Here is a 23,454-nt window from a genome sequence, read left to right as displayed (position 1 = left end):
ATCATCAAAAAGGAGAAAATTAATGACATAAAAATGTTCTGGGTTTTGATAATGAGAAAGTAAACCAGGTTCACATTGTTGCATGACATATAAACTAAAGACGCAGAAACAAGATAACTCATGAATAAAAGGCAAAGCGACAAAAACAAGGATAACGAGTGCAACAAGCTATATGGAAAATAATTAGTTGGGAAAATTATTTCTCTTAGTTTGGGTGTTAACAAGGACGGGGATCATGTGTGTCAAGCGGACCACACGCCGGGCAAGCCGTGCGTGGCACGAGTTGATGGAGGGCTGAAAAGGTACATAAGGCAAAGGGACAGGGCAAGAGGCATTGGCCATATGAGATGTGGGATGATATGCCCTGACATTGCCGAAGATGTTGGCTGAGACTTGGGAGCACGTCCAAGGGCCTAGCGTGTAGGCGAAGGCCACGTGCGGCAAGACATGTCGCCTCCGCACGTTCTCGAAGTAGAAATGAAATCTGGGGATTCCGGACTAGGGATGACTTCCTAGCATGTACTTGTATATGCTTACCGAATTTGGTGCCAATTGGAGTTCGTTTGGATAAGGGCTTGACTTAGCCAAGATCAGGGGCATTGTCGTAATTATGCGATAAGTCCGAAGAACTCAACTAGGGGTCTTGGTTTGCAAACACTATAAAAGAAAAGTGCTTCAATGAACATAACGGCTTTTCCACATTCGACATTGAGACTTTTTCGAGCAAGAGCATTCAAGAGTGAAATAGTCAAAGAAAAAAGAACTAGAGTTAGATTTTCTTTCTGATAATTTTGTGCGTTTGAATTTTTGTTTAGAGTTTTTATTGACTTCTATGTATTAAAAGTGAATTACGCATGTAATGTAAATTTATTATAAATATTATAAAATATATTATGTTTGTTTGGTAAAAAATTGACACAACGTATTATAAATATATTAAAGTGTGTGATAAATGTATAATCCATGAATAAAATTTATATTATATATATTAAAATTATATTATAAGTATCTAGTGAAAAAAATATTAGTACTATAAATAATAAATATTTTGTTAATATAGTACATTTATGTAAGTTTTCCTCAAATATATTAGGTACAAGCCTCCAAACGAATACAAAAATCTAGAGGGCTTTGGTATTAGCCACTTTGGCTATAAGCCTTCTTGATATATAGAAGCAAATTTACCCATTGGGCCTTATTCCCCTTTTAGGCCTTAACCTAAAAAAAATAAATATCTACACAATTTTTCCACTTATAAATTTGAACGTTGCTTCTTGAAGATCTTGAAAAACCTTATCTTTCTACACAGTTTCTTCAACTCGGTGCCTTTGTAACAATGGCTTCTTCAGTTTCTTCTCTTCAATTTCTCTTCGTAACCCCACAAACCCTTTCTTCTCTAAAACCCAATTCTACAGCAAATTCATTTTCCTTCTTCTCTCTTCCTTCATCTTATCTTTCTTTATCTTCATCAACCCCTTATTCTTCTATCAAGCCTTTTGAGTCTTCTTCGTTTTCATCTCGCTTTGTTCGTAACGTGGCCCTGTCTGAATTTGATCAATTGGAAGACGATGTGGGAGAAGTAGAAGAAGAACGCAATTTCTCTCCAGACCTTAAACTCTTTGTTGGTAATTTGCCGTTTAGTGTTGACAGTGCTGCACTTGCTGAGATTTTTGAACGAGCTGGAAATGTTGAGATGGTTGAGGTAATTTAGCTAATTATCCATTATTTCTATTCCTTGGGAAATTTTAATTTTGCTGCTTAATGTTAAAAGCATAATTAAGTAAATAGAATTGTGCCCTGTCATAGCTATTTTTGTTTCAAATTTAACAATGAATGTATTAGGCTCATGAGAGAGCATGTTAAGACTAATTAAATTATAGTGTCTCTCCTATAACACAGTCAGTGGCCGACCCAAAATTTATACTGCAGTGTGTCAGTGTAAGTGTAATTTTTCAGACGAAGAATTGACACCCCTTAAGTGGCTGTTTAAGCATTTGGAGTAGAGTGGCTTGGATATAATACTTTGAAGAGTTGTGTTGGTCCATGTTTTGAAAATAATTAATGGGAAATGGGAAGTTTTAAGACCCCTAATGTATAATTAACTTTATCCTCAACTGTAAAACATGATGAGTGGTTTGTTTTTCGATATAGCAGTAAAATAGTTTTGTAGTTTTTTCCTGTAGTGAGCTCAAGAAGATTTGTTTTCTTTATCGGGTTTTTGAGTGGATGTGAGATGCTAGGATTGTTTGGGAAGGTATTGAAGTTGTAACAATTTTGCAGGTTATATATGACAAGCTCACAGGAAGAAGCAGAGGGTTTGGTTTTGTGACAATGTCGAGTAAAGCAGAGGTGGAAGCTGCTGAACAACAATTCAATGGATATGTAAAGTTTTGCCCTTTGTTCTTGCCATCCATTATTATCTTCAAGTGCACTTATATCACAAATTGAATATGACTTGCTATGCTAAATAGCTGATGAAAACACTTTCTAGTCTCACTTTCAACTTGTCGTTTGTGTAATCTAAAAATGTTGTCTTTCCAAAAGAAGTCAGCCTTTTGATGTTGATATTAAAGTTCATGTTTTGATGTCCTTTTGCAGGAAATCGACGGGAGGGCACTGAGAGTGAACTCTGGGCCAGCACCAGACAAAAGGGAGAATTCTTTTGGAGGTGCACGGGGTGGGAGAAGTGAGAATTCTTCTTTTGGAGGTGGAGGTGGAGGTGGACGTGGTGGGAGAAATTTTGATAGCTCCAACAGAGTCTATGTAGGAAACCTCTCATGGGGTGTCGATGACCTTTCTCTTAGAGAATTGTTCAGTGAACAAGGCAAAGTTGTGGATGCCAAAGTAGTCTATGACAGAGATAGTGGTAGATCAAGGGGCTTTGGATTTGTGACATACAGTTCTGCTCAAGAGGTCAACAAAGCAATTGATAGCTTGAATGGCATTGTAAGTGTATTCTTTACTAAGCCTGATTATGTAACTTGATTAATGGACTAATATACACATGCCTGTTCTTAGTATCTGTTGTTTTTGTCGTTTAGGTAGCTGAAAAGAAGGGTTATGAATCCTCCCACATATAGTTCCTTGTCTTCTAACTAACGATATAGATGTTCTCTATAATCATTCTTTGGTTTCAGCTTTGCTAGATGTTTCTCATCTCATTGGACTCGAGTTTTTGTGAAAAGATACTCGATATTCTCAATCAGGTTGTTCTGATACTATGTATCTGGTGTAATTTATTGTGCAGGACCTTGATGGCAGGTCCATTCGCGTAAGCGCTGCAGAAGAGCGCCCCCCCAGGCGTCAATATTGAATGTGTTAAAGTACATCTTTTTTATTGGGAAAAACTTGAGGTAAACAACTCACATGTTCATGTTTCCAATTTATTCATAGTCTTTTCAAAGGCAGAGCCGAGAACTCATCAATGTATATTTTTAAACTTTTATGGTTATTTTAAGGTTCAATGCTCTTGTTGAATGTGTTTTAGCTCTTACAAATGTATAATCTTACATGGCAGGGTCTGGAAATGGTGAAAATTGCGGCAAAGCTGATGAATTGCTTGCACCTTGAACACCTGCTACTACTTTTACACCAATTTTGGTACAAAAATTCTGGTATCTGCATCTAGACTAATGGGAGTACTCAGTGTATTTTCTTTTACAGTGTATGTTCTAAAATTGCCTTGGGGAAAGATTCTGACCTGTAATATTATATCCATTAGTTGATAATGGACTAGAGAATGACATGTTAGATCACTCTTTGGGATGTATCTTGGTGTGAAATGAATGTCGGAATTGTTGCACAATTTTTTTGTTTGGAAACTTAATTTGTTGGACTAAGGGGTCAATTGTGTGGTTGATTGTAGAAAAAATGGTCACCCCGTACCTAATACAACGTTAAGTTGGTTGTATTACATAATAACCATACTATGATACGCTGGAATTTATGTAATATTCTATGCATGATAGGATGTGAAACAAGAATACGGGTATAAGCAATGTGGTAACTAAACTATTAAAGATAACGTCTCAAGTCGAGTGATATCTAAGCAATGTGGGAACTAAACTATTAAAGATAACGTCTCAAGTCGAGTGATATCTAAACTCTGCGTGCCTTGTACTCTAGTAGTTCATTCACCACCCTACTATACAGCCTCTTTTACTGCTTTTGTGAAAACCATATACTCAGTCTTCTTTGGTAGAAAAGCAATTCTAGCTCTGCAAATGCACTGCCTTCCAATTGATAGCACACAGCCATAAAGAACAAACAAATACCTTATTAGGGATCTTCTCTTATCTAAATCTTCAACATAATAGAATTTCACACATCCTATAGCAAAAAATTCAATCTGGCCTGTCAAATGTTAGACCAACATCCATGATCAAAGGCAGATGTGGATTCAGAATTTGAAATTTATGGGTTTTGGATTCTAGGATAACATCCTTAGATAGCCTAGGTCTCCCGCTATACCATAATACCCTTGAAGAGTTGAAGTACCTCAAAAGCTTCACCATCGGATCGTCTACAAATGCTCTTTTGCTTAAACATGCCTATTATCTACTCACTACATTAACAATTTGTAAAAGCATTATGACGAGTGCAAACCATAGCATACATGATACTAGAAGAAGAGTCCTGATGTCAAGAAAAGAATAAAACACAGTAAATAAACTACGTCTACCTTCATCTTGAGTCTCCATTCTTTTGATTTTTACGCTCATTAACCTGTGGAGGTAGTAACTTGCTGGGATTTACTGAATTCAAGTCACACTCAGATTTTCTTCCACAAAACACGTTCCACTTTTTCTTTGTTTTTACCACCTTTTTAAACTCCTGTTTCATGCTGTTGCACTCTTTTTCTAGCTCTGCAACACGCTCCCTCATGTCTTCGATACTTGATCCTCTTCTATTTGCTGTGTTTGTGTTCCGGTTGCCTCCATGAAGAGTAGTACTTTGAGAGTTGTCAAGATTATCCGAGACAAAGAACCATCCTGATACTGATGTCCGTAGGCGAAGTTGTTCAAAGAACAAGACTTGAACTATGACCCTAAGAGGTAGCCTCTCATTTTGAGCAGCGTGTATGCAAGCTTCCAATGAGAGCTTCTGGCAATTCATTAGTCTGCAGATTTGCTCTCTTTCTGAGTCTGTGAGCCAAGGATGTGCCTAAAATTGAAATGTGTAAGAAAGGGTGTATAAGTAAAGAAGAGATACAGTTCAACACACTGACAACAACAACAGCAACAACAACATACCCAGTGAAATCCCACAAGTGGGATCTAGGGAGGGTAGGATGTACGTAGACCTTACCACTACCTCATGGAGATAGAGAGTCTGTTTCCAAAATACCCTCGGTTCATTCAACACACTGATAGTATAAAAATATTTACACAATATCAGATCACTGTGAAGTTGAATGTATGTAAATCTCAACGACATTCCCAATGTAAACCCACAGGTAGAGTCTGAAGAGGGTAGAGTGTACACAGACCTTATCCCTACCTCGTGGAGGTAGAGAGACTGTTTCCGAAAGACTGTCGGCTCAGGCAATGCATATCAAAGACAATAGAAAAGAGAAATCGAGAATTAAAAAGGACAGAGTAAATACTACATAGCATTCCGAGAAGCACAAGAAATAACAGGTAGTTACATGAATCAATGGGCAGGGAACTACGAGAATAAAACTACTACTACTACTGGTAAGGAAGGAAAAATAGGTATAGTGTACCAAACCTAACTCGCAGGAAAGCGAGACAACATGCAATTACCTACTAACCTTCTACTATCATAAATCTCAAAGCGAACTTGACTAGGAGAAGAATAGGTAGATAAATCAATTTTGTCAATTCTAGTTACTACTTTACCATAACATAGAAACTCATCAAAAGGACTATGAGAAGTCAAAAACTAGTTGCTACCATGACATTCTTCTGATTCCAAAAGAATCAATTTCAACCCTGATAGAAAGATGCATTTAAAGTAAGAAGGATCGCGTATCAGTTTAATGGAAATATAGAACTACTTGTTACCTTCAAATATATATCAATTGCACGATAGATACCATCGGAAAGTGGCCTTGCAAAATCTGGGATTGTGGCAGCAAGAGACTGAAATTTTGGGAACTTGTAATTAACATCGGGCGCCACCTCAGAAAGATATGAATCCACTAGATTTGCTACCATTGTTAATGAAGTCAAGGAATTTGAACCTTCCATCAATTGATTTTCTTCCAGAATACATGGAGAAGGTGCAGAAGAAGCCTGGTCTATTGACATAAAATGGTCCAAAATTCTCTGAAAACAGTCTATGTCATATAAAGTCTCCACTGAATATCCCATATTTGGTATTAACAAGTCATCTAGTGCAGCTTGATCTAACTGCAGTCCTACTCTTCTCTCCAAATTCTCCCTGCAAGATGGACTTGCTTGTAGCATCATAGCGCTACGGAGCAGCCTAAGAAGAAACCTGTATAGATATACAAAATATGTAACTAAAAGTATGCTCTCTATAACAACTTAAACTTCTAAATAAGATAGTTCATACAACTTAATATGGTACCAGAGCAGGCAGAATGCCTTACGGTGTGTGTGGTATGAATGAAAATGTTTTCCTTGAATTATTGTTTTCCGGAAATATTGTCCCAAGAACATTTATATGGCATCTAGCAAAACACTATGGGGGTGGAGTCTTTTCGATTGCTCGTTCAAGAACTAGATCTTTAGCTCTGGAACTGAATCATTTCCTTGTATTTGAGAAGAACTTCGAGATTAATAGGAAGGAAGCTTAATCGGAATGAATATTTCTTCTATGATCGACCAATATATACATCAACAACTTCGAATTGGATCAGTTTCTCCTCAACAAAATAAGTGTTCAGGCAACAAAAATCATGCCTAATGGAGAGGTAGTTGGAGAGGTAACAAAACCTTGTACTTTTCATTACAAAACTAATAAACAGGGAAAATGATGGATTATTATGTGTGATCGGGGGGGGGGGGGGGTAGGGGTAAGGGTTGGGAACATGGGGGTAGAGAGGAGACAATGGACTTAGAAGACCACTTAGGAAAGTCATTCTCCTGAACTTGTTTTCCTAGAGAAAAATATTTTCCGAAACATTCTGACCAACCAAACATGGAAAAATTAGAAAACATTTTCTCCATACCAAACACACCCCTAAGTTCAAATGTCATCGCCACCCCAAAAGGAAAAAAAGCGTTTAGACATAATATGATTAAGTAATTAAAAGTGTGATCTCTCTTACAGTTTACGAACCTGGTTTCTGTTACTCCTTTCTGATTTGGCAACAACTCCATTATCTCCTCTAAAAGTGCCCTTTGGTCGCCTTCTGATGGAGTGGAAATTGTTGATCCTGATTTAGAACGGCTAGCAGCATCCTTGAAACTTGCTTGTCTATTCATCAAGGGGATATATTTCTTGGCATAAAACATAAGGGCACCTGCTACATTTTCTGGACTCATTCCTCCTGCTTCAACTGCCTGGATCAACCGTTTATACAGAGGTAAGCTAAGGAACGACACGTCTTCATACCACCAATCATCTGTCATCGGTTGTGTCTTGGATCCAGTGCATATACCGTTCCACACCTCCGCGCCTGTGGTATCCTCGTGATCATTTTCGGACACAGGCCAGTTAAACAACTTTGTATCGGTACAAGCTTTCATTGCTAAGGAATTTATGCATCTTGACACAATGTGAAGCTCTTCAGCATGTGGTAGAACTTCTTCACAGGTTTCAAGAGCCTTTATAGTATCTGTCCAATTCCGAAAAACGTCGTTAAGAAAAGATTCTGTTTGTGCAATGAGGTTTCCTTCACCATATTCATATGTCGTTTGCAGATACTCTGATGCACATCTAAGGCTCACTATATTCAAAGGAGTGATTTCTATTTTGACACCATAACAGAATTTGGCTACTAGCTCAAATGCTTTAGCACCACCAGGTATGTCATTGAGCTGCAGGACGCAAACTGATACGTCGTCATTGGATGATTCTTTAATTAGCTTTGCTAGTAGTCCACTTCTTGATATCAAAGGGAACTGCAAAGTAATATGCAAACAAGATAATGCACAAAAGCTACATTTGAACAAAACAATACTCCATCCATTTCAAAAGAATGTCTTTTTTTTGGCAACTCTTTAATTCTTTCTATCTGACATGTTTAACACCACAAGATTAAAGAATATTTTGGTATATTCTACGCATCTTTAGTATAAGACCATAGGATTCAAAAGTTTTCCTTACTTTCTTAAACTCCGTGTCAAGTCAAAATCAGACATCAAATTGGAATGGAGGGAGTAAATTGATAACAACAAAAGAAGAAGAAGGTGTACCTTGTGTAGATAAAAGGACATTTCTCCAATTTCTATTGTGACATCACTGGGAAGCCCTGATGTGCAATGCCTGAAGAGAGTTCATGGATAAGCTTCATAACTCAAAGAAAACATTGCAAGTTTTGCTACTTCAGAAGCAAACAGCAAAAATGAATCAATGTTTATAGTTTGGATTGTTTTGATTACCTCATTTAGTCTACACATTCAAGAAACCATATGGTCCATATGAAATTCTATACATTACTTGCCTAATCTACCACGAAAAAATAAGACCAGAAGAGTCAAATCCTAACTAAACACCAACTGAACGCGATTGAACTTTTAATATGCTGAAATGTTATGTTGCTCGGACTCTTCAAAAATATCACCGGATATGCGTCATATTCTCCAAAAGTAATGTATCTTTGGAGAATCCGACAAACGGGTGCGACATCGAAAGTGAAAGTTCGAAGTTAAACTTCTGTTAGTGAACAGAGAGATTACAAGCATATGCTAAATTTTTTAATCAAATTTGGCACAAGTGTGGTATTTTTGACAGGGGGGACCAACTCCTTCTAAAGACTTATGCATTTTGTTATCATTTCCAATCAAATGATCTATTAATCCAACTAGTGAATGATTGATTACAAATGGATCGATTTTTTTAAATTTCCATTGGACAATCTCCGAGAATGAAAAAATGATAGGGAACGCTTTCCCGTTTTAATAAGTCTTATACAACACAAATACAAATTAATTAGTGCCTCAAAGCAGATATCGAACACCACATAAAAAAAAAGCTGAAAATGGGCTTACCAAGCCTGGCCTTCACGACGGAAGGCCTCAGATTTGGAGCCAAGTCTTAGGAATGCCATGTATCCAAATGAAGTTAAAAATAAAATGCAAAAAATAGTTGTTTCAAATGACTTAACAAAAGTTTATTTTTGTTATACTGAATTGATCTGATCCTCTCTGCTGCAAATTTACGCAAACATGAACAATCCAAATGAAGATAAATACACAACATAATTAGAACAAAGGTCGTCAATCATGATAATCAATTATAATCTGGGAAAAAGGTATTTGAGAAAATTATTATATAACTGTAATATAGACACGTAATTTTATTTTTTTAAGAGTTTTTTTTATGTGTATTAATAATTAATAATTGGGATTAAGAAATAGTAAGTGCAGGTAGCAAAAATAGTTTGCATTGGACCGAGTCTATGGCAGTAGAGAAGAAGAGTGAAAATCGGGGGTTTTGGCAGTTAAAACAACAACCGTTTACCTCTCCTCTTATTTATACCCTCAACATCTACAAATATAAATACATAAAAATAAAATAATTATAATTATATATATAATTAGGGGCGGCTCAACAGATATGGTGACCTAAAGACGACATTAATAAGAGACCTAAAATATTTTCAATAAATTTATTCATATTTTTTTTTTTATCTGAATTAAGAGTTTAAGCTTGTGTTTGAACATATGCTTGAAGTAAAGAGATTGTTTGTACCATGCAAAAGAATTATATTTAAAAAATAACTAGTTACTACTATTATTGACTAGTGGATCTCTATACAATTATGTGTATTTGGAAGTTTGTAATCACAAACATTTATTTATAAAAGAAACATGAAGATATGTGATTTATCAATACTTGAGATATTTTGATATATTATTTATGAACTATATATGATTTCCTCATTTGGTAAGATTGTATAAGAATTGGGAAACTTTGATAGTTTTCACAACATATGGGATTTTCATGTTTCTAAGAAAAAAATTCAAATTGCATATTCAAATAAAATTTCAACTTTAAATCAGTCTGATTTCAAATCATGATTCCATATCGCATGCTCAAATGGACTATAAGAGAAAATGCGAGAAAGAATAGTGAAAAAGAGCAAATTTCAGAAAATATGGTAGTATAGAGTGAAATTAATTAAAAAAAAAAAAAGGGCAGCCCGGTGCACTTAAGCTCCCGCTATGCGCAGGGTCCGGGGAAGGGCCCGACCACAAGGGTCTGTTGTACGCAGCCTTACCTTGCATTTCTGTCAGAGGCTGTTTCCAAGGCTTGAACCCGTGACCTCCTGGTCACATGGCAGCAACTTTACCAGTAACCATATTTTCAATAATTACAAATCATGTCCGAATTTGATCCCAGATACATTGTATCCGACGCGTATACCCATTATATCCATCGTCCCTCTTTCGCTCCCTCTTTAGCTCACCTCCCTTTGTCTCTCGCCTCTTTCCTTCTATCATTTCTCTCCTTCTGATCTCGCTCTTCTTTCTCTGTGTATTTGTGTATCTCCCTTTCTCTTGTTCCTTTGTGTATTTGTGTATCTCTCCTTCTCTCATCCCTCTTCCTTTGGGTACATAGAACTATTTTGTCCAAAAATAATTACTGTATCAAAATACATATAGTCAAAAAATTGTTAGTACAATTTATCCTTTTTCATGAAAAAAAAATTCTACAAAATATCCAACAAACATGTACGTTGTATACAATTCACGCGTTGTATATCTTAATTGTATACAACCATATCATCCGATTATTCTTATTGTTACATTTCAAGGTATATAAATTATATGAATCATGGAATGGAGGAGGTTAACCTGTAACTTTACTAACTTTTTTGAAACTTCACCACATTTATACTTTCGAAAGAATGGATTTCAAAGATAAAATAAATAATAATAAATTCTATCTTGAATTTGTGAATTGACAAGTAATTTGCGAGAAATATTTTTAGTAATGTGAAAAGATAATATGGGGCGGCAATAAGTTGTGATGGATGTTTGAGTGTACTAGGAGAGATAAAATTAAAAAAAAAGGATAAAGGTGGGAGTGACTTTGGTGGAAGACAAGATGAGGGAAACGAAGTTGAGATGGTTCGGACATGTGATGAGGAGATCCACTGATGCCCCAGAGCGGAGCTGTGAGAGGTTGGTTATGGACGGATTCGAGAGAGATAGAGGTAGAGCAAATAAGTATTGGAGAGATGCAATTAGACAAGATATGTCGTAGTTACAGCTTCCTGAGGATATGACCTTAGATAAAAAGGTGTGAAAGATACATATTAGGGTAGAAGATTAGTATTTATGAGTGCGTCTATACAAGTAGGTTGGGGTGTACAAAGAAAATCGATAATCCGAGTCAAACAGACAAAAAATAACCCAAATAGTGGTTTGATTTGACTTGATTTCATATTGAATTCGATTACAATTGGTTTGGTTTAGTTTTAACTAAAAAAAGTCAAACCGAATCAAATCAATCCGATAGTATATGTATACAATTTTTAAAAGTATTTATGTGTAAAAATATCTATTGTGATGTAATTTATAAATATTTCTTAAACTTTTTCATAATTTTTATCTTTCAACATATTAATTCAAGTTTGGACTTAGAAATTTCAAATGGTCCAATAAGTTTTATAGCCCATAGATATTAGTAACTCAAATCAAAATAAAATCAATGGTAATGTTAAGGAAAAAAATATTTCAATTCAACACTAGGAACGACAATAATGTTGGTTATATATATTTTTTATTTTGCATTAGTTTACTGTTAAAAAAATTTAGATTTAGCGACAAATAAATTTTGTAGCTAAACAACAAAATTCATCACTAATCATATTTAGCGACGAATTAGCGACATATTTCTATTAGGTATGAGCGAAACAGAAACAAATTAGGGATGAAGTTCGTAGCTAATTTCAAGTTTTAGTAAATAGTTAAAATATGTAACTTAATTTTATTTTTCTCTTTAATGTTTATTCATAAAATTAATACTTATTGGACTTATTTTAGCATGAGTTAACACTCTTAAATTATTGTCATTTTTATTTTGACTTTTTACCGTGAAATAGATCAATATATATATATATATATATATATATATTGTTGAATATTTTATTGTCATCACTTATTATATTTTATTTTGTGTTGATTTTTTTTTAAAGAAACACCTCACATGGTTGCATATAGCTATGACTAAAGGAATATATGAAACACAAGTTAGTTATGTGTTTATATGAAGACTTACATGAAAAAATTTGAAATTTAAAAATTCGACACAAATAATTTGGTTTGGTATTTGAAAAATTCGAATCTATCAGATCCATGTTACACTCCTACCAGTAGTAGTAGTAGGTAGAAGTGGTTTGTCTTGTTGCCCTTACTAGTAGTCGTAGGACTACTCTTGTGGTTTCTTGTTCTTCAATTTTTGTAACTATCTATTATTTTATATATTTCATTTGTAGTATTGTTTTATTGTAGTAATGTTCTATTATTATGTGTTGTTTTTGTTACTATCTATTGTCACTTGTGCTTCTATTATGTTTTTTTCTAAACCATTTTTGTATTGATTAGAAAGAGGAGAGTTCTATCGGAAACAACCTTTCTTCCTCACCTCTGAGATAGAGATAAAATGTGCTCATGTCCATACATCCTACCCTCAAGACTACATTGGTTATGTTATTATCGTTGATGAAAAAGTAATATAGGACGGAGGGAGCATGTGATTATAAATCTTTTTCATTAGGTATAAAATAAAAAGTGTAAGTTAAATACTTTTAAATGTAGATTAGTTTTAAAAAATTCAACACTTGAACGGCAGTGAGCAAAACATTAGTTTACTACCATCAAAACATGTAATGTAATGGATAGGATTGTTTTTCTCTTAGTTAGAGTTTTTAAGTTCGAACTCTACGTATGAAATATTTTTGGTCGGTAGCGCTTTTCTCCAAATGAGGTTCTACAAAATTTGAATCAGTCGACCTCTAATGTGAATATCAAACATCGAAGAAAACCAAAAATAAAACAAAACATTAATTTAGATATTTTTGTGTATTGGCGGAAAGAAAGGGTCTGCACAGAAAATAGCAGCACGATTCAGGCACTGTGGAAAGACTTTGTATTGGAGACTACCCAAACGACACATATTCTGATAGAGTGGTCGGCCCAACCCGGCCTATACATAGCATCATGTCATCATTCATATATCTTCATTCACATCTATTTCCAAACTTATTTTTCTCCAACTGAGGCTCTACAAAATTTGAATAAGTCGAACTCTAATGTGAATAACAAAATCGAAGAAAACCAAAATCAAAACAAAACATTAATTTAGATATTTTTGTGCATTGGCGTAAAGAAAGGGTCTACACAGAAAAATAGCAGCACGATTCAGGCACTGTGGAAAGACCAACCCGTCCTATGCATAGCATCATGTCATCATTCATATATCTTCATTCACATCTATTTCCAAACTTATTTTTCTCCAACTGAGGCTCTACAAAATTTGAATCAGTCAATCTGTAATGTGAATATCAACATCGAAGGAAACCAAAATAAAATAAAACATTAATTTAGATATTTTTGTGCATTGGCATAAAGAAAGGGTTTGCACAGAAAAATAGCTGTTACGCCCCGGAAGGGTACTCTAGACGTAACCGGCACTCAGAAACCATTTTTGGCTCCCAAGCGAACCACATAGCCTGATCACACATCCGTTCATTCATTCATTCAGTGGAAAGTTTAGAAATAAATAATAATTTAGCGGGCAACTCAAATCACCCATCCAACTCAAAGAATAAAGGCCATGGGCCGACAATTCAACTATAATATTTGTCATTATAAATAGTTTGACAAGAATAATTTTAAGAAAAGAAATACTCAATCGACGCATCACTATCTAGTCTATGAAGCCTCTATCACTACTATCTAATTAGTGCCAATGACATGTTCATGGCTACCTCAAATAAAAATAAAAAGGGCTAACTCGATGTAAGAATACACAAACGGTGTCCTCCGAATGTAGGGGAGGACTAACCAATACGCTGAGTGCAAATAGATCCCCAATGATGCTCCTATTGATGATCTCATAAACCTGTCTCTGCATCATAAAATGATGTAGGCCAAATGGCGTCAGTACGTGGAATGTACTGGTATGTAAAATGGCAGAATGGAACATACCTCAAGGAAGAATAACATCGGTCCACATATCTCAAATCAGAAAGATAAGAGAGACTCAAATAAGGCGTCATAAATCTAAAGTAAGGATACAGTTTAGACAGAGACCAATCATATACCATACAATCCAATCTAATTATATACACTCAACTCAACATTCAACTCAATAATCAAATCCAATCTAGTCACATACCATTCTATTCAATCCAATCACAATTCATCTAATCCAATCCGACCATATACAATCAACACAACATTCAACTCAACAATCAGCTCAAAGGACTCAACTCAGTAAATATGCAACCTAAATTATGCAACGTTTTATAATTCAACTCAAAGGACTCAACTCAGTAAATATGTAACAACTCACTCAAGTGTCCTAAGTCTAACAAGAAATAGTTTAGACAGGACCAACTCATAACCCACTCAACTCAACTGACTAGGAGCACTATCAAGAGCTAAATGAGAGTTTCTCTTATCCGACAACCATCACTTATGAGCCAGTGATAGTACAACAATCAGACGTTGTTGCCACGTCCGTCCATACCTTGCCAGGGCATGAACGCCTCCCTAATCATGGATACCATTGATTAGTCAAGTCCTATCATTCAGGACAAAAAAATGAGAAACATCCGACTTTAACGGTTCGATCTCACGGGAAGCATCCGACTTTAATGGTTCCATCCCTACCTACGTTGGCGGTGTAGTTTTTTGGGGTTCGAGTATGGACTGTACTCTCACCCGCCTCGGTGCTCGATACTCCTCCCATGACTCCATGCTCATAAAACTCCTCCAATCATCTCAAACAAGCCCTCACGGCTAGTTTCATGTGGAACATTGCCACCTCATCAACTCTGTTCTCATTTCAACTCAATTAACTCATAATTACAAGTCTCATTTAGGACCTTGTCCACTCGTCAATTTCATCCTCAAATCAACTCAATCAAGCTTCATTGGACCTTCTTTCAAATCGACTCATCTCAAATCATCAAACTCTTCTCTTTAAAAATTTATACAATCTCAACTCAATGAATGTAGAAAATATTATGTACATTAAAATATAATTTCAATTCCTCAACTCAAACTCAAAATAGATACTTTAATGTAAAAATACTCAACTCATTTAAAGGCTCCTCATACTCAACTCATACTTAAACTCCTTTCTAAATCAAAGATGAAACTAATAATTCTTTAGACTCAAAATAGTGTATAAATAGTTTATGCAAAAAGGTTCACAAATAATTTATTTAAAGCTCCTCTTCAAAAGATCATTTATTTTCAAAATATTCCTAAGACTCCAATCAACTCAAATTATGCACATCATTGTCATATAATCACATTAGACTCCAATCCACTTCATCACCAAACATTATCATCACATCATCATATATCATCATTTACATCATCATCAAACATTTACTCCAAAATCCTTATTTTTGTTCTATGTTCATTTTATAGAAGCAAAAGGACATTCTTAACTATTCAATCAATACATATATACAAAAAACCATTCACCTCAACTCAAGACAAATTATGACCAAAGAAACCTCATCTTGGGTTCATGTGAATGAAACATGAATCCATACTCTCAACAAAACTCAACTCAAGAATATCGTCAATACCTATAAATCTATATACAAAGATACATTTGTAGTTAATAATATGAAAAATAACTATTTAGTAACTCAAGTCATTAAAATCATCAATTAACCATTTGTATCTAAAAACATTCCATAGTTTAGGGAAAACTTTCAAGAAAACCTTTCTAGAAGGTGCAACTCTTTCACAAACTCCTAACCAACACATCTATGGGCATATGGAAGAACTCAATCCATATTTTAGGTTAGCCTTACAAACCTTGTTTGAAGACTTTGAAGAAACCTTGATGTTGGGTCTTCAATGGAGGACTCAAGTCTTGAAGCTCTTGGAACTCTTCTTGTTGGAAAGGATTTGAAGAAGAAGAAGAGAGAGAGAGAAGCTTCTAGGGCTTTTTAGAGAGAGAGAGAGAGAGACTGCAATAATATGATCCCAAAATGGTTTAGGGTGATACATATATAATTTGGGTAAGTTCCCAAATTACCCCTCCTCAAAAGTTCTGAAAATAGGCTAAAAATGCACCTGGCGTGATAGTGGCGCGTCGCGCCATTGCAGCACCAGGCCAATTACGCCTAAAACATGCACACCTCGCAGTGGCGCGCCACGTCAGAGACCAAACTACTGAGGCATGTTTCTGGCGCGATAGTGGCGCGTCGCGCCCTTACAGCGCCAAGGCCAAAATTTCTGGGTTCTGGAAAATTGGCCTGAAAAACCCTGTACAACTTTTAGCGGCGCGTCGCGCCAGGGGCCAAACTACTGAGGCATATTCCTGGCGCGATAGTGGCGCATCGCACCACTACGGCGCCAAGCCCAGATTTCCAGTAGTTGAACCCCAGGCCTGAAAATCTCTGTTGTGCTCGTTCATCTTAGGATCGCCATATCTTTCGACTCCGAACTCGAAAAATTTACATTCTTGGTGGCGTTGGAAAGAAGACTCGACGACCATTAATTTAATAGGTCGTGGGCTACCCAAATCGTCATACATCAAAAGATAGGGTCGTTAGAAGTCGACCCCTCATGCAAACTCCTCCTCAAACTTAGCCACGACGAACCTTTTGGCTTGATTTGGTCCTAGGGGTCCTTCATGACCCCCCATCACCTCTAACGCTCTTTAATTACTTAGGAACTCATCCTAACTCATGTGAAAAATTTCAAGTCCTCCGGTCCGAGTCTACACTCACGTGAAGAAATGTTCGAATCTTAGCGAAAAAAATTTTGGGGTGTCACAATAGCAACACGATTCAGGCACTGTGGAAAGACTTTGTATTGGAGGCTACCCATACAACACATATTCTGATACAGTGGTCAGCCTAACCCGGCCTATACATAGCATCATGTCATCATTCATATACCTTCATTCGTATCTATTTCCAAACTTATTTTTCTTTAATTGAGGCTCTATAAAATTTGAATCAGTCGAACTCTAATACGAATACTGAACATCGAAGGAAACTATAAACAAATCAAATCATTAGTTTAGCTATTTTGTGCATTGGCATAAAAAAGGGCCCGCACAAAAAAATAGTAGCACGATTCATGCAGTGTGGAAAGACTTTGTATTGGAGGCTACCAAAACAACACATATTAATTATGATAGAGTGGTCGGCCCAACCCAGCCCATACAAAGCGTCATGTGATCATTCATATATCTTCATTTACATCTGTTTCCAAACTTATTTGTCATCTAAAATACTTTGGTCAACCTTCTATGTGAACTGTCACTTCTTTCTGACTACACATATTTTCTTAAATATTTAAAAAAATTATACAAGAAAATATTAGAAATTGTATTTTTTCTGATGTCAATATGATCAAAAAAATTATTTTAAAAAATTAACTATAATTTATATAATTAAAACTCAAAAAACAAAAAATATCACTTAAATTAGGACATAAAAAATATACTAATTTATTCTAATAGTTTTTTATTCTATTTTTTTTAGGTAATTAACATATCATAAAGATTTATTTATTTATTGCAGGTGACTTAGGGCTATGTAGTACCGTGGGAAATTTACATAAATATTTACTATTTATAACAATAATATTTTTTTCACTAGACACTTACAATACATTTATAATATAGATTTAATATAATTTTAATACAAATTATCGAGAATGATTTATAAAATCATATAATATAAGTTTTATTCATGGATAATATATTTATCACACACTTTAATACACTTATAATACACTGTATCAATTTCTTACCAAACAAACATATTATATTTTAAAACACTTATAATATATTTATATTGCATGCATAATTTATTTTTAATAATGACAAATATATCATAATAAATAAAAAATATTACTAAAATTAATAATTATTTATTAAAAAGTTTTTTTTTTCCGTAAGCATTCAAATAGTTGCAGCCCAAAGTCTTACAGGTGGTTAGCTTTTTTACTACTCGAAAAGATTTTGTGGTGTCAAGTCAACATTAAAATAGTAATCTTTGACTTGTGATATGTTGTATTACAATGTTTATGTATTTGGGGATACATATATAAATATAAGAGAATCAAATATATCTAAATTATTTTATTTTTAAAGTTTCGTATTTAAATTATTAGATGTGTGAATTTCTACTTAAGTTATCACATATCAATTGTTTAAAGAAAAATTAATGGGTATAATATATAATTAGACATTTTAATTTGATTAAAACTGACAACTAAACACTTTAATTTTGATAATGCACATCTAAATATCTCAATTCGTTTTCACTGATGTAGAACTTAAATTTTAAGAGGTGTAGATAATCACTTTATAAGATGGAGTGTTTATCTGACACAATAAAAAAAAGTTGAGCTGTCTAATGTGCATTCTTAAAAATTAAATTATTTAATTGCTAGCTGAAGTTAAGTTAAAAAATTTATCTATGTATTATATCTAAATTAATGTATAGATCGAATTCTTTTAACTTCTCTCATCCATGGAATCATTAGACATTTTTATGCACTGAAATCAAACAATACCCAGAAAGGGACTCTTTAACCATATCCATTTATCTGCCTGCAAACTTACCCTACACCTGTCCTGACCTACCCCAATTTTTATTTTTTTTTATTTTTTTCCATCTCAAAGGTCTACTCCCATTGTAATTCTTAGCAACCATAAATTCTAAGTATTTTTTTTACTTTTGTGAAATTTATAAAGTTAAAGGTGAAGATAAATGGTTATAGTTTTTGCAAAAGAAGAAAAGATAACATTTTATTTGAAATTTATAAAAATAAAATTGAAAAATAGATCATTTGGATAATTTTTTTAAAAAAATAAAATTCATATATAATCCATATTAATTAGCCACTGTAATTATTTTTGGCTAAGCAACTAAATATGTAAAAGATCCAAAATTTAATTCCAAAAAAAAAAAAAACATGACCAAACTAATCTTTTAATTAATGCAAAAATGACCCACATAGGTGCATGGGCTTTGTCCCTCCAGTGCTTCGATATTACACACCATACAGACAGCTAATCAACTCACGTGGAGCCAAGAACAAAAGTAGTGAAAAATGGTCACCCTGACATGATGGCTATGGTATACAATATCAACTTTATCAGTTATTTCAAAACTTTCTTTTATGATGATTTTTATATCACCTTAGAAAAATAAATGAAGAATTGAATTTAGCTTGAGGTGTATGTATACAAAATCTCTAAGAATGTTTTGCCCATACAAATACAATATATTATAATTAGGTGTCTTTTCAAAATTCAATAAGCTCATGATTTATCTATAAATTAGGAGAAGTACAACAATAGAATCTGTGGAGTTTGAGAACGATAGAGGGTAAGCAAATATTATTCCTATTTTAAAGATAGAAAAATTATTTTTAATAAATCTAGTCTCGAAGAAAAATAGTCCAAAAAAATAAAATAACGAAAGTATAAAACAACAACATATTTTTTCCTGAAAAAAATAAAATCGACTCATTTTTACCTTGCGACTTAAGCTAAATACATCTTTTTGCTCTTTACTAGCCCATTACTAGTTAATTTACGAGGAACTAATTCAGGAAATTGCCAATATTGAACCATAAAAATCTACAACCTACTAAAACAACATTATCAAAAAAAAAACTAAAAATTAAATTTTAAAAGATCAGATAAATGTAAATCTAGCAAGAGTTCTAATATCCTATAATTTAGGCCTAAAAATAACCACATAAAAGGAAAAAATCGGTAAAAACAGAGAAGAAAAAATAGGAAAGAAGGTTAGAACAGCTAAGACAGTTATTTAGTAATTCGAGATGCCTAGGTTTATGTCGTTGAAAGAAATTCTATAGAAAATCAAATAACTATGATAGTTACTGCAATAATTGCAATATTTGTGACAATTATAATAATTACTACAACAATAGTTTTTGCAATAGTTATCACAGTTGTTACAACAACTTCAGCAGTTGCTAGAATTGTTGAATCAATTTCAATAATTGTTTGAGTTGCAGCAACAATTATTAAAATATTATAGCAACTTATGTATAGTTATTGCAACAACTTCAATAATTATTTAATTTTTTGACAAAAAATAAGGTGGAGGAGGAGCTAGTGAAGGAGATAATGATTGTGGGAGAAGAGAAGGTTGATGGTGTTGGTGATGATGATGGAAGAAGAGGTGATGATTGTTGTTGTGGTGGGGAAGGAGGAGGAGGAAGAGGTGGTGGTAGAGAAGAAGGTGATAGTGATGGTGTAGGAGGAGAAAAATGTGGTGGTGATGGTGATGGTGTAGGAGGAAAAAAATATGGTGGTGGTGGTGATGATGGAAAATGTGATGGTAGTAGTAGAGGAGATTCTGGTGGTGACGGCGGCGGCGGTAGAAGGGATAAAAATGACGATGGCGGTAGAGAACGAGGGGAGGAAGAGGGTGGTGTGGTGGGTATGGAAAAATAGAGTCTTTGTGTAAATAATAAAATTTGAGGATTTTAAAATTATTATCAACTTAAAATGTCATCTCTACTCAATAATTAAGGCGTATGTCACTTCTTTAATTTTAAAACTTTTTTGTCACCTTTAATAAAAAATTCGGAGTTATTTTTTCCTGATATCTCTTTTGAGGAATTAACCATTAGTTGAAGCTTCATGCTATTGGCACCACCATGTTGAACAAGATTGCTATGTTGCTGCTCATATTTATTATGCGATATTGAATCATCAGGCTTCAATAAAAACTATGAGATTACTGCTCTTGTGCTGCAGCATACTATCGACAATCACCCGAGCAGAATCAAGAGCTTCATGCAGTTAGCATCGCTATCCATCAGTTGATCTAACGTCGGCTCCAATTATTTTTGTTTGCAGGTTCTGGTTGCAGCTGTGTTGACAATTTAAACTCATGCGGGCCAGGAGTAACATGCAATTTATGCTCATGAGTCGAGGAGCGTAGGCGACTTTCATGAAAAGTACTGCTTAAGGAATTTACCGTTGATTGGACCAACTCTTAAGCCATCCTTATTAACAATTTTGTATGCACCATTTGAATATGCTTCCTTCACGATGTATGGACCATCCCATTTTGATGTGAACTTATCGCCTATGCTCTTGTTGAGGATTATGGGTCTTCGAACAGCTAAGACCAAGTCTCCAGCTTGAAATGATCGTGGCCGCACTTTCTTGTTGAAAGATCTTGCTAGTCGGGCCTGATAACATTTCAACTTTTATTGTGCTTCCAATCTTTTCTCATACAATGCCTCCAACTCTACTAGATGAAGTTGTGTTGCTCTCGGCCGTAAATCCTTCTTGGATTGCGAATCTCAGTGATGGAATTTATTGCTCCAATGGAAGGACCGCTTCTACGCCATATACTAGAGAATATGGAGTCGTTTGTGTAGCCGTTCTGAAGGTTGTTCGATCTGCCCATAAAACTTCACCAATTTTCTCATGCCAGTCTCTTTTATTCTTTGCAGTAATTTTCTTCAAAAGGTTACAAAGTGTCTTGTTAAAAGCTTCAGCAAGGCCATTGGCAGGTGCATTGTACATTGAAGATTTGTGGTTCTTCAAACTGAATTTCTTGCACAAACTCCTCATAAGCCTGTTGTCGAAAGGCGTTCCATTATCAGTAATTATGTATCATGGTATGCCATACCTGAAGATTATGTTTGACTTGATGAAGTCAACAACAGTCTCCTTCTTCACCTATTTTAACGGAACAACTTCAACCCACCTCGAGAAGTAATTAGTGGCTGCCAAGATGTACATCTGCCCTTTTGATGACTTTGGAAAGGCCCAATGACATCAAGTCCCCACGCATCGAAAGGCCATGAAGCTAGGGTTGGATGAAGAGGCTCAGGGGTTGGTGTATGTAATTGGCATGGAATTGACACGCTTGACACTTTTTGGCATGCTCTAGACAATCCATCTTCATTGTTGGCTAGTAGTATCCCATTTTCTTGATACGAAAATGCAATTTAAGCCCTGATTGGTGCTCCACAAGTGCCAGAATGTACTTCCTCCATTGTTTGTCGAGCTTCTTTTTTATCAAGACACTATAGGAATAGTCCTTCGTATGAGCGATGAAATAACATTCCTTTATAGAAAATGAATTGTAGTTCCTTTCTCTTGATTTCTGCTCTTTTTTCATAGATCTTCAGGCAATTTTCCATGTTCGAGGTATTCAATTAGTGGTTTTCTCTAATTTTCTTCTTCAATAACTTGAACGGATATATGGTGGCTTTTATTAATTTGAATAGCAAGACGTCCAAGAATGACCCATCGATGAGACACACACACACACACCTTTATTGATTCTTTCTCTCCAAGTGCCATTGTTGTAGCCAAGTTAGCCTAAGCATCAGCCATGCGATTTCCTTCTCTTGGAATATGAAAAAAGATCTTTTTTTACGTTATAACTCGCCAAGAGTTGATTGATGATCAGCTTAGAGTTACCATAAATATTCAATTGTGGGATGTTAATGTCTGATGTCATTTCAAGACCAATAATCAGAGCTTGATATTCTGCGACATTAGTGGAGCATGTTTCACCAAGAGTAAATAAAAATGGTAAGATTAATCTTTCTGCGGATATCAGCACAACTCCCGCCCCCGCACTATCGCGACGTACATCCCTATCAAAGAGCATGGTCCATGTTGATAGTACCCCTATGTACAATGCATCTTCATCTAGGAACTCATCTGAAACCTCTCATTCTACTAGAAGAGGGTGATCAACAAGGAAATTGACGAGTGTTTGCCCTTTTATAGCCTTCTAATGTCTGTATGCAATGTCATATTGATTGAACAATATAGACCATCTTGCCAGACGTCTAGGGAGAACTTGTCGAGTCATTACAAACTTTACAGGATCGGCTCAAGAAATTAGCTTAATGGTATACACCTCAAAATAGTGTCTTAGTTTCTTTCTCGCATAAAGCAAGGCTAAGCACATTTTTTCAACAGGTGTGTAGTTCAAATCAGCTCCTATCAAAGTCCGACTCAGTTAGTACAATGCTTGCGCCTTTTTTCTTCATTCTCTTGAGCCAATAGTACCCCAAGTGACCGCTCTTGTGATACGATATAAAGTATCAACGGCCTCTCAGGTGTTGG

At 34.9% G+C, this 23,454-nt stretch overlaps 3 protein-coding genes across 3 annotated transcripts; 2 read left to right on the top strand and 1 right to left on the bottom strand.

The window, feature by feature from the left end:
* Window positions 1–1,278: 1,278 nt before the first annotated feature.
* Window positions 1,279–3,805, top strand: LOC129876973 (29 kDa ribonucleoprotein B, chloroplastic). Its single transcript, XM_055952448.1, has 5 exons — window positions 1,279–1,702; window positions 2,281–2,382; window positions 2,599–2,946; window positions 3,248–3,353; window positions 3,518–3,805. Exons 1-4 carry the CDS (start codon window positions 1,337–1,339, stop codon window positions 3,311–3,313), a joined length of 882 nt encoding a protein of 293 aa, XP_055808423.1. The 5' UTR covers window positions 1,279–1,336; the 3' UTR covers window positions 3,314–3,353; window positions 3,518–3,805.
* A 756-nt stretch (window positions 3,806–4,561) lies between these two features.
* Window positions 4,562–9,202, bottom strand: LOC129877213 (BTB/POZ domain-containing protein At5g03250). Its single transcript, XM_055952701.1, has 5 exons — window positions 9,144–9,202; window positions 8,349–8,418; window positions 7,270–8,054; window positions 6,027–6,462; window positions 4,562–5,163 (listed from the first exon to the last, which is right to left on the bottom strand). The coding sequence occupies exons 1-5, from the start codon at window positions 9,200–9,202 to the stop codon at window positions 4,684–4,686; spliced, it is 1,830 nt and encodes a 609-aa protein (XP_055808676.1). The 3' UTR covers window positions 4,562–4,683.
* An 11,273-nt stretch (window positions 9,203–20,475) lies between these two features.
* LOC129875571 (uncharacterized) lies at window positions 20,476–21,243 on the top strand. The gene is made up of 3 exons (XM_055950875.1): window positions 20,476–20,791; window positions 21,112–21,155; window positions 21,214–21,243. Exons 1-3 carry the CDS (start codon window positions 20,476–20,478, stop codon window positions 21,241–21,243), a joined length of 390 nt encoding a protein of 129 aa, XP_055806850.1.
* Window positions 21,244–23,454: the final 2,211 nt, after the last annotated feature.

Source organism: Solanum dulcamara, chromosome 12 (assembly GCF_947179165.1).
Source record: "Solanum dulcamara chromosome 12, daSolDulc1.2, whole genome shotgun sequence".
In the NCBI taxonomy this organism is placed as follows: Eukaryota; Viridiplantae; Streptophyta; class Magnoliopsida; order Solanales; family Solanaceae; genus Solanum; species Solanum dulcamara.
The sequence above is the reverse complement of the archived record's forward strand: the minus strand, read 5'-3'. Positions and strand labels throughout refer to the sequence as shown.

Coding starts and splice junctions, on each gene's coding strand:
- LOC129876973 (XM_055952448.1), top strand. CDS start 1,337: ATGGCTTCTTCAGTTTCTTCTCTTCAATTTCTCTTCGTAACCCCACAA. Junction 1,703..2,280: donor GAAATGTTGAGATGGTTGAG/GTAATTTAGCTA, acceptor ACAATTTTGCAG/GTTATATATGACAAGCTCAC. Junction 2,947..3,247: donor TTGATAGCTTGAATGGCATT/GTAAGTGTATTC, acceptor TTTATTGTGCAG/GACCTTGATGGCAGGTCCAT.
- LOC129877213 (XM_055952701.1), bottom strand. CDS start 9,202: ATGGCATTCCTAAGACTTGGCTCCAAATCTGAGGCCTTCCGTCGTGAA. Junction 8,055..8,348: donor TGTCCTTTTATCTACACAAG/GTACACCTTCTT, acceptor ATTACTTTGCAG/TTCCCTTTGATATCAAGAAG. Junction 5,164..6,026: donor CAATTGATATATATTTGAAG/GTAACAAGTAGT, acceptor TTTCAATTTTAG/GCACATCCTTGGCTCACAGA.
- LOC129875571 (XM_055950875.1), top strand. CDS start 20,476: ATGATTGTGGGAGAAGAGAAGGTTGATGGTGTTGGTGATGATGATGGA. Junction 20,792..21,111: donor GGAAGAGGGTGGTGTGGTGG/GTATGGAAAAAT, acceptor CTTGTGCTGCAG/CATACTATCGACAATCACCC. Junction 21,156..21,213: donor AGAATCAAGAGCTTCATGCA/GTTAGCATCGCT, acceptor TTTTGTTTGCAG/GTTCTGGTTGCAGCTGTGTT.